This window comes from Pteropus vampyrus, unplaced genomic scaffold (genome assembly GCF_000151845.1).
Source record: "Pteropus vampyrus isolate Shadow unplaced genomic scaffold, Pvam_2.0 Scaffold250, whole genome shotgun sequence".
In the NCBI taxonomy this organism is placed as follows: Eukaryota; Metazoa; Chordata; class Mammalia; order Chiroptera; family Pteropodidae; genus Pteropus; species Pteropus vampyrus.
The window spans coordinates 89,779-102,592 of NW_011889031.1; the positions used below are offsets into that span (position 1 = coordinate 89,779).

At 63.0% G+C, this 12,814-nt stretch overlaps 2 protein-coding genes across 5 annotated transcripts in view; one reads left to right on the forward strand and one right to left on the reverse strand.

Annotated features, from left to right (window-relative positions):
• Positions 1-14: 14 nt before the first annotated feature.
• On the reverse strand, positions 15-5,901 carry EMC10 (ER membrane protein complex subunit 10). 2 transcript variants are annotated; one of them, XM_011374489.2, is made up of 8 exons: positions 5,749-5,901; positions 4,695-4,767; positions 3,672-3,781; positions 2,659-2,763; positions 2,144-2,325; positions 1,916-2,009; positions 1,066-1,152; positions 15-863 (listed from the first exon to the last, which is right to left on the reverse strand). In XM_011374489.2, the coding sequence occupies exons 1-7, from the start codon at positions 5,860-5,862 to the stop codon at positions 1,066-1,068; spliced, it is 765 nt and encodes a 254-aa protein (XP_011372791.1). In that variant the 5' UTR covers positions 5,863-5,901; the 3' UTR covers positions 15-863. The 2 variants fall into 2 exon arrangements, with proteins under 2 accessions (XP_011372791.1, XP_011372790.1); XM_011374488.2 differs by lacking the exon at positions 1,066-1,152.
• A 28-nt stretch (positions 5,902-5,929) lies between these two features.
• FAM71E1 (family with sequence similarity 71 member E1) overlaps positions 5,930-12,814 on the forward strand; it is a 12,427-nt gene continuing 5,542 nt past the window's right edge. The window contains exons 1-5 of one of the 3 annotated variants that reach the window (XM_023520142.1): positions 5,930-6,208; positions 6,394-6,512; positions 6,908-7,038; positions 9,988-10,267; positions 11,201-12,807. In XM_023520142.1, the coding sequence (XP_023375910.1) occupies positions 6,139-6,208; positions 6,394-6,512; positions 6,908-7,038; positions 9,988-10,267; positions 11,201-11,269 (669 nt within the window). In that variant the 5' untranslated portion in view covers positions 5,930-6,138 and the 3' untranslated portion in view covers positions 11,270-12,807. Of the gene's footprint in view, positions 6,209-6,393; positions 6,513-6,907; positions 7,039-9,987; positions 10,268-10,754; positions 10,917-11,200; positions 12,808-12,814 lie in introns of those variants that run through there. The other 2 variants (XR_002776123.1, XM_023520143.1) reach the window with 2 other exon arrangements.

The window sequence follows — 12,814 nt, forward strand, 5'->3', positions numbered from 1 at the left end:
ATCCAAGTACTAACCAGGCCCGACCCTGCTTAGCTTCTGAGACCAGACGAGATCGGGCACGTTAAGGGTGCATGGTAGGGAGAAAATAAATGAAAAAGGCCCAGCCGTCCCCACCCACTGCCACGTGCCAAGGAAGACGGTCCAGGCAGGGAAGGGTTCACACTGCCAGGCTCCAAACTCTGCAAAATGTCATTAGTTGTTCTGTTCTGCTTTTAGACATCGTTTCCTCCAGCCCAGGAGCCCACGGAGGGCCTGGCGTCCGGGGCAGATGCGGGGCGGGGCAAGGCCCCAGGGCGGGACTGGGGAGGGATGGAGCAAGGCACCCACGGCCAGCCAGGGCCTGCTCTGTGCCCTCGAGGGACTGTGTCAGCCACTTTAGGGGCCATCTAGCAGGCGGGGGAGGCGGGGTGAAGACAAAGGCACAGAAGCTGGGGAGAACCGGCCTGTTCCCGGACTACAGGGCTTGGGGGGGCTAGGGTACTAAACAAGGGATCAGGAGGACCCAGGAGCTTGGGCTCCATCCTGTGGGGAAGCCAAGCCTCTGGGGGTACAGTGGGGCCCAGAACTCGGCCTCCCCCTGCCAACAGGAATGCCAGTGCCCAACTGGCAAGGCACTCCTGGGGAGGCTGCGCTCCCACCCTCCGGGATGGGGGGCCGGTGAATCCTTCTGGGGAGGATCAATGCCACAGGCACGAGCAGGAAGGGAACCCCTGGGTGAGAGGATGGGGTGCTCGCTGGCCCTGGGCCACTCACCGGCCACTGCCCCCCCCGCTACCCCCACCACCGCCGCCACCACCCTGGCCACCGGCATCCGGCGCTCCCGACATCATGAGGAACAGGACGACGGGAACGATGTACATCCACTGCGAGCCAGCCAGACGGGAGGACGTGGCAACGGACAGACAGACACAGAAACAGAGAGGGCTGAGCGTGAGCAGCGCTCTCCCCACGGCGGGAAGGCGGGGGTCGCGTGAGGAGGGGGGCCCAGGTCCCCTACATCACTACGGGGCAGGAAGGGCTGGTGGGGGGCGGGGAGGGCAGAGGCGGGAGGGGGCGCGTCCTCACTCAGGCCTCCTGTGGTGACAGCGCGGGCCCAGGGGCGGCAGGACGCAGGGCGGTAAGCAACACGGCCCCCCCCAGGATGAGGTGCCACTGAGGAGGGAGGGGGCGCGGGTCAGGGCCAGCGGGGAAGGCAGAGCCAGTGCAAGCGAGCCCTCGGCCTCTCGGGGCCTCAGCCTCCCCGCAGCTCAGCCGCCAAGGCCATGCTGAGGCCGGAAGGCCCTGCCCCGGCCCTGCCCACCACCCCAGGCCTGGGCTCAGGTGGGGCAGCCTCCTCCAGCCCCAGCACCCCGGCTCCAGGGCCGGTTCAGGCCCGCCCCCTCCTCAGCTCCAGACCGGACTGCTGGGTGCCTCCGTCCTGAGCACTGCCACTCCAAACACCCCTCCCAGAGCTGCCCATCTCCGGGGCCTGGCTGGGGGACCCCGCCTGCGCCCTCCGTCCAACCAGCCTGTCCCTCTGAAATCTCAGCCGTCTCTCCTCTAGCCTCACGGCCCTGGCCCGGCCCAGGCCTCATGCTCTCCCCCAGACCCTCGTCCCAGCACCCCCGCCGCGAGCTGCCCTGACCTCAGCCGTCCTCTCTGCCCTTCCTCCAAACAGGTCTCCACTCGAGACTGGCGCTGGCCGTGCCGCGTCTGTCCCCCACCACCCCCCCGGGTGCCCCGGCTCCCGCACTACCCACGCTGGGCCGGCCGTTCACCGGGACTGGACGCCCATGACCACCACTGTAGGTGGCCACGGGCAGGGTGGGCGCAGGGCTCCAGCGCTCCCTGCTCCAACCAGGCCCGGGCTCGGCCCAGGGCCCGTGGCGTGCGCGCAGAGGCCCAGAGGACGGGGAGCAGGGCGGGCCCCACTCACGTATTTGGCGAAGAAGGACTTCTGCTCCTGTGGGTTCTTGGCCTTCTGGGCCTGCTCCATCTCCAAGCGCTCGATGAAGGCCGCCGTCTCAGGCCTGCAGCGCAGGAAGGACCCAGGGCGAGGGGCTGGTTGGCTGGCGAGGACTCTGGCGAAGGCCGGGAATGGCCTCGCTGGGGCCTCTGTGCCACCCCCCACCCTCCTGCCACGGCTGTACCCCTCGAACCTCACCCTGGAGCCGTGACCGGCGGCTGCAGCCGCACTGAGGTGTTGAACAGCTCCAGGTCCACGTCCTCCACCTCGTGGCCTCGGCAGCCCCCGGGATGTGTAACCACCGACAAGCCCACCACGTTGCCAGCCACGTCCACGTGCAGGGTCAGCTGGTCTGAGAGGTGCGACTCCACTAGAGAGCACTGGGAGGGGTGGAGTCAGGAGGAGAGGAGACAGGGGCTGTTGCCCAGGCCACGCCCACACTGGGACCCCTGAGCCTCCTGCCCCTCCCACGGCCCCAGAAGCATCTTTCAAAGCCTCCACGGCTGCTTGCCTGCCTCAGGCACAAGCCCATGAGGCCCTGGGCTGCCCTCCTCAGCACCCACCACCCAGTCTGTCGCCCTGCAGCCCGGGAGACTTTTAGGGCAAGGCCAGGTCCCAGTTCTCCCCGCCCGCCGACACTGGAGCATGGACAACGGAAGCTGGCCAACACGGTGGGAGGAGCCAGCACAGGCCAGTGCCCATCACTGACTCACCGCGGGGATGAAGGAGGAGACGAAGCTGCCGGCTTCCGGGTCGTCAGGGACCCCAGGCCGCCGCGGGACCCGAACACGGTACAGGCCGTTCAGGGCTGCCACATCCTGCAGGGCAGGCAGAGGGGGTGGCGGTGAGAGGGACGGTGCCCGCCACTCGCTGGGCGACACTGCCCTCCCCCAGCCTCACCCCGCCGGTATCCCCAGCTCCCTGGCCAGCCGAGCTGAGCCAGCCCAGGACTTCTCCCACTGGGCTGGCCCTGCTGGTGGGTGAGACCAGGAGCTGCTGGGGTGCCCCACCAGGGGGAGAAGCGACCACGACGAGAGCAGGGCCCAGCCCAGCATGGAGTGAGTCCCGAAGACACTCTCCCCAGGCCTGGCTCCAGCCGCACCTGCCGCTCGCTCTGCACCTGGACTCCCCAGTTACGTGAGCAGCGAATTCTCTCAGCGGGTGGCTGTGACAGAGAATCGCACAGCCACCACCCAGGAGGGCAGCCGGGGCGAACTTCGCCCCAACACCTCCCATGGGGAGGGCACCCACGGAATAAGCCTGCGCCCCCAGCCTCCCTTGCAGCTCCCTCTGGCCAAAAGGACAGAGTGGAAGTGGACCGTGGCAGCTTTTGCCAGATTTCCCTGAAATATGGCTGCTCCCTCAGCCCCTCCTTCTTCATCCTGCTGCCTGAAGCCCCAGCAACTCCCTCCGCCACCCTCGGGGAGGCCGAGCAGGCCTGGGCGGAGGAGCCTGGCCCTGGAGGGGGCTGCAAAGCCGGGCGACGGGAAAAGTAACATTGTTTTGTTCAACCGTGGCGATCGTGGGGACATATTTCTCCCGCAAGCAGCCTTGTTCTGACCGCGGAAAGCCTTGGCTGAATCTGAAAGGGTGACAGGAGCCGGTCGTGTGAAAACTGTGGGGGGAGATGGCGTGCTGGGCGGAGGCCTCAAGGCATGCATGTCACACTCTAGGGCACACGTGTCCCCCCGCCCTGCCTGCCGAGCCCCAGGTCCCCTCTCCTCACCCGGAGTCGGCCCCGCTCCTCCTCACTGAGCTGCCGCTGTGACAAGGATAAGGTGCTGTCCTGTTGGTTCCAGAGCAGCGAGCCCCGTTTCCGGAAGTGGGCGTTGTCATCTGTGGGGAGCCTGAGCGGACTGAGCACCCCGCCACAGAACCCTTCCTCAACCTGGTCATTTCCCCCCTGCAAACTGGGGAGACCTTACCACATCCTCACAGAGCAGCCTAGGGCAGACACCTGAACCCCACAGCTCCTAAGCCCTGCTGGTGCCTTGCCAGGTGACCCACAGATAGTCACATAACCTCTGAGCCTCAGTTTCCCCACCTGCAAAATATAGGGGATGCGGAGCTCAGAAGCTCCCAAGAGTGGGACCGGGACCTGTCACAATCAGTGGGGTTTTCTGGGGTAGATGCCAGGGTCTGACTTAAGGGGTCTGCAAAGCCTCTGCATTCGGTGTATATAACAAGTGGCCCTGAGTCTGGGGTCTCAGACTCGATTATTAACCCCAGGGCTGTACTGACGTCTGTGCCCTGGGACTCTGGACACCTGAATCGTGGCCATTGTTTACGCCGGGCTGTGGAGTGGGTCCCAGCTCTGCCATTCACTTACGAAAGGACCTTGCATGGTGCCTCTCTGATCCTAAGTTTCCTCTTCTGGAAAATGAGACTATCACTAACACCTACCACCTTGCAGGACTCTTGTGAGGACGTTTCGAATTCATACATGCAGAGCATCTAATCACTAGTGCAGGGCACGGGTGACTAGTGAGAAAAGTCCGCTCTGGAGTTATTACTGTTTCACTGACCCTCCTGAAACAAATTTGTGCTACAGCTAGGAGACTAGTTAAAGGCAGAGTTTCTATTCTCTCGGGCCCACCCCGCCAGCTCCCCAGTGTGATGCAAACAGCCTCCAAGGAGCAAAGCTTTTAGTAAGTGGATGGTGTGTCTCACACGGCCTGACACCCAGACCTGAGCTCCTGACTTCACGAGGCACCAGGTCAAGTGTGCAGGCAAAGACTGCTGGACTCACCGATCTCAAACGAGTGCTCCAACAACAGGCCCACGGTGCCACAGCCCTCGCTCTCTCGGCCTTCCATCCCAGCCTGCAGGTGGCAGAGAGGGCCCCAAGTGAAGACTAACAGAGCCCTCGGCGGTGCTGGACCCCCAGACGGACCGGCGGGCTGAGAGAGGAGCCTTATTTTCATACATCCAAACACTGATGCTTGCCCATGATTCCCCTGGGAACCACCTAGTTCATGAAAACGTTAAGTAAGCTCTGGACGGTTCCCAGAAAACCAGAGCCTGCAAACAAGCGTAACCTCGTTTCCAAGACAACTATCTCCAGGTCACGTTCACACTTAGTATCATAAATATTCCTGAACTGAAGAGCATCCTGCGCTTCCTTCCCAAGCTAATATTCAAGCGGCCTTGTATTTACCGTAATGGCCCCAAAAATCACGAGGCCGCTCGTATTCCGCCTCTTATCAAACACATACAAGGTTCCACACCGTCTTTCTCTCCAAATGTCCAAATTTCTCCTACCTCCGATTCACCTCCCCGCCCCCTCACTCTACCCCCTCGCACCTGCGCGACCTCGTTTCCAGACCTTAATCCTGGAGCTCGAGATCCCGCCCGCCTCATGCATATTCAGGAGGCAGAAACTGTCCAATCTCTCGAGCCACCCTGACGTCAGATTCGCCAGGATTCCATCCGGGCCACACTTCCTCATGCATATTCACGACTGTGGATCCCCGGAATTAGAACGTGGAGAGGACATTCTGGCCCCAACCTTCTCCTTGGGTACAGCTGCGTCTTCTCCGCACTGAATGCCCAGGTGCCGAGATCTCGCCCGAGCCCCGCCCCCTCATGCATATTTACCACCAGACCCTTCCTCACTATGCCCTCGCTTTATCCCAGTCGTGCGGCCGCTGCCTGCTCAGAAGTGCAGCCTTGCTTTCCACGGCTTTCACCTCTTCTTCCCTCTCGGCCCTGCGCAGCCTCGTTCCCACCTCTACCGACTTCAAGGCCCGAGACCCACGATTCCCGTCAGCCCCGCCCTCCCGTGCCCACCAACGAGTACTCACCCCCCGCACAGCGGGCCCGGACCGGCACCCGCTGCCTCGCGCCCGGCTAGGGGCTGCCGCCGCCATCAGCAAGAGCAGGAGCAGCCGAGTCGTCCCGCCGCCGGCCGCCGCCATCTTGGCCCTTCCCAGCAGCCAGCGCGCGGGAGCGAGCCGGGCGCTTCCCGCCGCGTCTGCGCCTGCGCCTGCGCCTGCGCAGCAACGCCCGCCCGCCTCTGGGGCCCGACGTCCGCCCGGCCACCGCCTTCCCTCTGGGCACCGCCCCTCCGTGACGTCACTATCACGGGCGTCTCCCGGCCCGCCGCGTTGTGGCGTCACACAGACCTCGGCCCCGCCCACCGGTTTCTTCCCCCGGCACCTCCCTCCGCTCCTCCCAAGGGGCGGGGCGTCGCGATGAGGCGGGGGCAGGAGTCTAAGCCGGCCCTCGTTGGAGCAGGTGGGGCGGGACCAGGTGGGATGTCAGGTGAGAAGCGGAACCAGGCCTGGAAGGGTTGGACCAGGTGAGGGACGGGGCCGGAGATGCGGAGACCCATAGCCGGTAAACCCCCACCCTCAGCGTGGGGCTGTCCCGAGCCCTACTGGCGGGCTGGGGGGGGGGAATTCCCGGCCCAGCCTCCTGAAATAGACCCCCGAACTTCGATCCCCTAGAACGCGCCCTGGTTCCAGCCTGTCCCACGGGCCGGCCTGGACGGCTCCAACGCCACCTTCTGAGCGGCGAGTTCGACCAGCTGCGAGACTTCTCCATCTTTGAGAGCAACTTCGTCCAGGTGTGCCGCCCCAGGACACCCTGAGCTGGAGCCCGGGCCTGAGCCCCGACCTCCTGGCTTGGGGAACCCCTGCTCTCTCCACCTCTGATCACTCCCTCATATCGTCCATCTCTAGGATTCCTGACCGATACCTCACCCCCCAAACTCCTGAACTTCCAGACCTTTAGCTTCTCTATGAAACCTGGCCTCTGATTCCCTTGGTTGAGTTTCCCTGACTTACCTGTATGCACCTTGACCTTTGACCCCAGGATCTCAGACCCCTGACTTGGTGTTTAATTCACTTGGGCCTGACCCTCAATCCTACCAAGATTAGTGACTTCTGATCCCTCCCCAATCCTGCCCCCCCACCACCGTCTATCCAGCTTCTAACCCTTCCCCCCACTCCTGGACCCCAGGTGACCCGGTTAGGAGAAGTCGCCAACAAGGTCACCATGGGAGTGGCAGCCTCCAGTCCGGCCCTGGAACTCCCAGACCTTTTGCTGCTGGCAGGCCCCGCCAAGGAGAATGGACACCTACAGCTCTTTGGGTGACTGCCCCCACCCCAGCCTAGACCTGCTCCTTCTCCCTGGGCATCCTGGGCCCCTTGAAGCGCCGCCTCTCACCCATATGACCACCAGGGCCGGGTGCTTTGGATGGCTACCACCCCTCTCTGTGCTGCTGGCCACCCGGGAGAATGAGGACAGGGCATTTCACAGAGGCTAGAAATCAGGGGTAAATAGTCATGAGGGGTTTAGTCCTCGGCCACATCCTGGCAGGGGTCAAGAGAATGACCTTTTATGCAGAGAATGCTGCATGCTAGGCGTCCCCCGCATGCACATCATCTCGTCTCTGACATCATACTCTCATATGGTGGGTCCCCTTAGCGCCATCCTCCAAAGAGGTAAACTGAGACCCAGATTGGGGAGCAGCCGCCGCTTGCCCAGGGTCTCACGGTGGGTCAGGCGCGGGCTGGGATCAGAGCCTCAGGCTCCCCTGACAGAGACCTCTCGATTCTCCAGCCCCTGTGCCACACTACACACTGCCCCTCAGGTCTTCGCGCTTTCGCAGAGAAAGTAATGCAAGTCCCACTCCAAGATACAAAACACACACGGCATAAAATACACTTTTCTCCCGTCCTAGGCTCCTGTCTCCAACTCCAGCTGCAAATACCAAAATATTTACACGAGTTGAGTATCTTTACAGAGACATTCTGCCGGTGGACTTCACTTTTTTGACTGCATCTCACAGTTAAGGGCGGGGGGGAGGAAGAAGGGCTAACTTACATTGTTCCCCCCACACACACACACACACACACTCACAGCCACAATCCTTTGCAGTTCTGAGGTTCACTAAGATCTTTTTGTAAGTGAAGTGGCAGAATCTGACTCTGACGGGAGCTAACTGAAGGCTACTTACAGCCTTTACTTACCCCCCTCTATAAATTTAAAACATTTCACAGAGCGGCATTTGGACGCCCTGTGCTGCGCTGGACATTTTCCCGTCTGCAATGTTCCTTTTCTTTCCAGTGCTAAGAGTATCCCACCAGCTGATCTCACAGCTCACTGAGTCACAGCTTGCAGCTGGAAGGACTCAGGATGGTGCTGAGGGGGGCTTTGACCCCCAGTCTCCTTCAGCACCCTCCTCCCCCCCAAACATGCCATGCAGGTAAAACCATGGAGCTTGCTCTGCAAACTCGGCCTCAAGACTCACCCGGCCTCTCCCTCCTAACTAGCTCATCTCCGATGGGCGACTGGTGTCTCTTGGCCCTTTAAAACCAGCAGCAGGCACATGCCCTATGCTCCTTTTCCTCCGCTCACTCCCTCAACATGCCGTCAATATTCACTTCATAGCAACGTGAGGACAGCCACCGGGTCCCTCTTTTGGACATACACGACTGAACTAGCTCTGTCCCCTGGGACACCAAGCTTGCATCTGCCCTCTTGCTGGTACAGCGTAGTGGGGAACATCCCAGAATGACTGTCTGACGCCAGACGGCCTGGGTTCAAACCCTGGCTTCTCCTCTTCACTGGCTTTGGCCGAGTTCCCTACTGGTCTGTGCCTCAGTTTCCTAATCTGGAACATGGGGAGGAGAGAGAGCACACCTCCAGACTGCAGGCGGGTAAACTGAGAAAATGCGTGTAAAGCGCTTGGAACAGCGCCCGGCACAGAGCACGTGCTCTGTAAGCGTCAGCTGTTAATGCTTCCGTTTCGGGACCGCAGCACGTGGAATGCTGCACTGAGGGATGTTGAGGTTGCGTCGGGGGCCTTGGGGTGCAGCGGCCCGGGGGCCACCCATGTGCACGAATGTGAGAGTATCTAAGATTGATTCCTAGAGGTAGAATTGCTGGGCGGGAAGAGGGTAGGTGGCACCCCAGTGCTGTGGTTAGGAACACGGACGACTTGGGTTCAAATCCCACTGTGATCTGGGGCAGGTTACCCACCCTCTCTGGATGGCTTCCTCCTCTGCCTTGTTGGACCTTGAATCAGGCTGGGGGCCTGAGCAATTTATTTATTCAAATACCCAACAAGCATCTGTTGAGCACCTACTGTGTGTCAGTCTGGATACTGGGGGAGCAACAGTGAACAAAATCGGGCCAAAATCTCTGCCCTCGAGCCCACCTTCTACTGGGAAGGCAGACACAGTAAATGGTCATTTGTCCGATGGGGTAAAAGGTCTATGGAGACATCTGGGGGTCACGGGGAGGTCTGCAAGCGTGGACGAGGTTGCAGATAGGCCAAGGGCGGTAAACAACCCGCCCCCCCAACACACACACACCGGAAGATGCCTCTTGAGAAAGAGAGTGAGAGATGAAGGAGCCGAGCTGTGGCGGCGGATTTCAGGCAGAGGGCACAGCCTGTGCAAAGGTCCTGAAGTAGGACCCGCCCGGCAGGTTGAAGTAGGACCCGCCCGGCAGGTTTAAAGAGCAGCGAGGAGGCCGGTGTGGCTGGAGCCCGGGGAGCGGGGGTAGGAAGCCCGCGGCGAGGGCAGAGAAGGAACAAAGCGCTGACCCCGCAGGCTCGGAGGCCCCAAGGCCCGGAGGCCCGGGGAGGTCCTCGCTGTTACTGACCGGCGCCCCCTGGCGCCCGCGTAGGGAACAGACCGGGGCCCCGAAGGGAAACGGGGGTGGCTGGACCCGGGTGGACGGTGCGGGGAGTTAGAAGACGTAGGATTGTGGATACATTTTAATGGCAGAGGCGACGGCCTTTGGTGGCAGGACTGGATGAGGGTGACAGAGGAAGCTCCAAATGGATACTATTAGCACTGGACAGGAGCGGCTGCCTGTCCGAGTCTGGGGGTTAGGAGAGAGGATAAGCGGGGGACACAGTGCGCCCTGTGGATGGCAGTTGGGGGTAGATGGATAAGAGTCCGGAGGCGGCGAAAGTGAGAAAGGACCCCTTCCTGGCAGAGGGGGGCGGCCCGGGAGGGCTGCGGAGCCGGGCGGGGGGGGTGGGAAGGAGGGGGCGGGACCTGAGGCCGCCCCTCCCGCCCGCCCAGGCTGTTCCCCTTGCAGTTCATCCAGCTCTTTGTCCACAACGAAAGCCGCTGGCAGCTCAAGGTCAAGTTCCGCACCGGCCGCGCCTTCTACCTGCAGCTGCGGGCCCCGCCGGAGACCCGTGACCGCGAGTTCGGCCAGTGGGTGCGGCTGCTCTACCGCCTGCGCTTCCACTCGGCCGAGGGAGCCGTGCCCTTCACGCAGGAGTACTCGGCGCTGGAAGACTGGGAGGAGGGCGACGAGGACGAGGACGAGGACGAGGACCCGGCCGAGGGGCGGGAGGTGAGGGGGCCGGAGGGCGGCAAGTCCGGGGTGGGGGCTGGTCAGGCTCCTGGTCTGCGGGAGGAGCGGGGGCCGGAGGGCGGCAAGTCCGGGGTGGGGGCTGGTGCGGCTCCTGGTCTGCGGGAGGAGCAGGGGGCGGGGGGGGGGCGGTCCTGGACGCCTGGGTCTGAGTGGAGGTGACCGGGGACCCGGGGACCCGACTCCTGAGCCTGAGGGTTATGAAGGCCGTGTGTGGAGGACGGCAGGACCTCGAAACACCGGGTCTGCAGGGCCCTGGTGTGCCAGCTGAGCCCTAGAGTCCCTGACCGGGCCCCCCTCTCCACATGGGGGCTGGAGAGGGCGGGGTCACCCAGGCCTGGGGACAGGCGGGGCAGGGCACTGGCCCCTGGGGGGGCCTCTTTGTCCGGTCCCCACACCACACCCCCAAACCTCAGCCACACGCGCAGTCCAGTCGAGGCCACTGACGCAAACGCGCTCTCGCACCCAGCTTCAAGCCACGGAAGCCAGACTGGACCCGTTGGCCTCTGAACTCTGGGGACTGTGACTGCCCCAGCACCCTCGAGGTCGCCAGCGCGCCAGAGATCTAAGTTCCCTACTTCAGGGCCAGACAGATGGATTATTAAAGTTAATAAAGGTCGGCCGCTAAGAACCCCTCGCCAGGTCCTGAGCGCCGGCCACCTGGCGACACGGTGTGGCCGCCGCAGCGTGCCCTTCGGTGCATGGGGTCCCGCCCCTTGGGGCCACGCGGAGACCCGCGCCCCCCACTCCATCCCGGCCACCGCGGCTGCGGGTCTGCCCCTTCCCCACTCCGGGTAGTGAGTCTGGGGGCGGGACCTCCCTCCCTCTTGGGTTCCCCTCTGCGGCCTATAGTTGCCATGGCAACACAGCCGCCTCACTGAAGGCGGAGCCCTCAGCGTGCTCTGTGTCCACCAGGAAGCTGCCAGGTGGGGGTTGGTCGCCACAGCAACCTGGCTGTCCCCCTACCCGTCTCCGGGTGACTAACCCCTGCGGAGGAGGAAGGCGGAGCTACAGGTTCAAGGACAGACACAGGACTGCAGACAAGACTATCATCTCAGTGATAATTCCGGAAAAAAAAACTGTTCGGGGGGCGGGGCCCCCGATTCTCTGGGCAGCGGAGAGCGTCTCAGTTCGGCACTGTGGGGGAGATGAGAAAAGGGTGGGTGAGGGGGACCGCGGGCCGGGCCTTCCCCAGTGCCTGTGCCCGGCCAGGCCCCTCCGCCTCGGGCCCCGTCGCCAGCAGGGGGAGCTGTGTCCCCTTTTCCTCCTCGCTCCCCGCCCTCGTCTGCGGGGCGGCGCCCCAACACCGCGCTGCTCCTGAACCCCAGTCTGGGGCGTTCTGATGAGGGACTTCTGAGCCGCTGCCGGCGACAAGCAGTCACCAGAATCCTGAAGTGGGGATATTTCTGAGCTGATTCGACAGTGGACAGAGGACAGGACATGAGAAATCGGGTCAGCCTGGGAGAATGACGGCCGCGAAGGCTTGGAGAGTGAGGGGTCTCCCTGAGCCCCCGGTAAGGGTCTGTCCCGCTGGGCTGTCAGGGACAGGGAAGTCACAGTGTGGGACGGATTCTGGAAGCCACCTCTGAGGGACTTGACTAGTGGCTTCCCCAAATATCAGCCTTGACTGGCGGATATTTGATGGACAGGAGCCTGAGGTGGGAGAGGCGTGGATGAGTGTTCCAGATGGAACAGCTTGTGCAAAGTCCCAGGGACAGGAGGACACGTGGCCAGTTTGTCCAACTGCCAAGAGCTCGATGTGGCTGGAAGAGTATGGGGCAAAATGAGCATGTGGAGCAGGAGGTGGGTGGGGCTGCCAGCCACAGGACAGTGACCCAGTGACCACGGCTGAGGGGATCCAGGGCTGCTGGGGAGCCTGGGGAGGCCGGGTCCACCCTGGATGGATAGAGCCCCCCCAGGGCCCTGTGTGGGGAGAGAGACAGAGGTGGGGAGGGGCCGGGACCATTCAGGAAGAAGAGGTCACATGAGGCTGGGGCTGGGACCGTGGGGCGGAGCGAGGCCTGGCCAGGAGGAACAGTGCTCGGGGGCGGGCTGCAGAGGGAGGCGTTTTTCGGGGCCCCCACAGGCAGCCCTGTCCTGCCCCTACCCATGTTCGTTTGGACGCCCCGTCCACAGTCTCCCCACCCGAGGCCCTGGTAACCGTTTGCTAAGCGATCCCCATTCATTTCTTCTTTGTCCTTCGAATCCTTTGGAAAACCTTGGACAGCCGCCCAGACTGGGGCCGGCACTGCTCCGCCCCACCCCTCCGATGCCCTGTGCCGCCCTCACTCCAGCTGTGCCCCTGCGCCGCTCCTCCGGGGTCTGGCCCCAGTGTCCACCCCCCCACCCCGAGGGCCTAGGCTGACGGGTGACGGCTGTGCGCTCAGCTCCGCGCAGCACGGGGCCTCTGGTTAGCTTCGTGAAGGGCATGGGCGCGGCTGGCCAGGCAGAGGGGCCGCCAGCTCACCTCGGACGTCCAGCTTGCACTCGGCCAGTGCCTCGCCCAGCTCATTGACGGCCAGGCAGGAG

Bases quoted from the DNA above. Each gene is read 5' to 3' on its own strand.
- EMC10 (XM_011374488.2), bottom strand. From the start codon at position 5,862: ATGGCGGCGGCCGGCGGCGGGACGACTCGGCTGCTCCTGCTCTTGCTG. The intron at 2,764-3,671 runs GTGAGGAGAGGG...CCTGCCCTGCAG, and splicing joins AGGAGCGGGGCCGACTCCGG to GATGTGGCAGCCCTGAACGG. The intron at 2,326-2,658 runs GTGAGTCAGTGA...CACCCCTCCCAG, and splicing joins TCTCCTCCTTCATCCCCGCG to TGCTCTCTAGTGGAGTCGCA.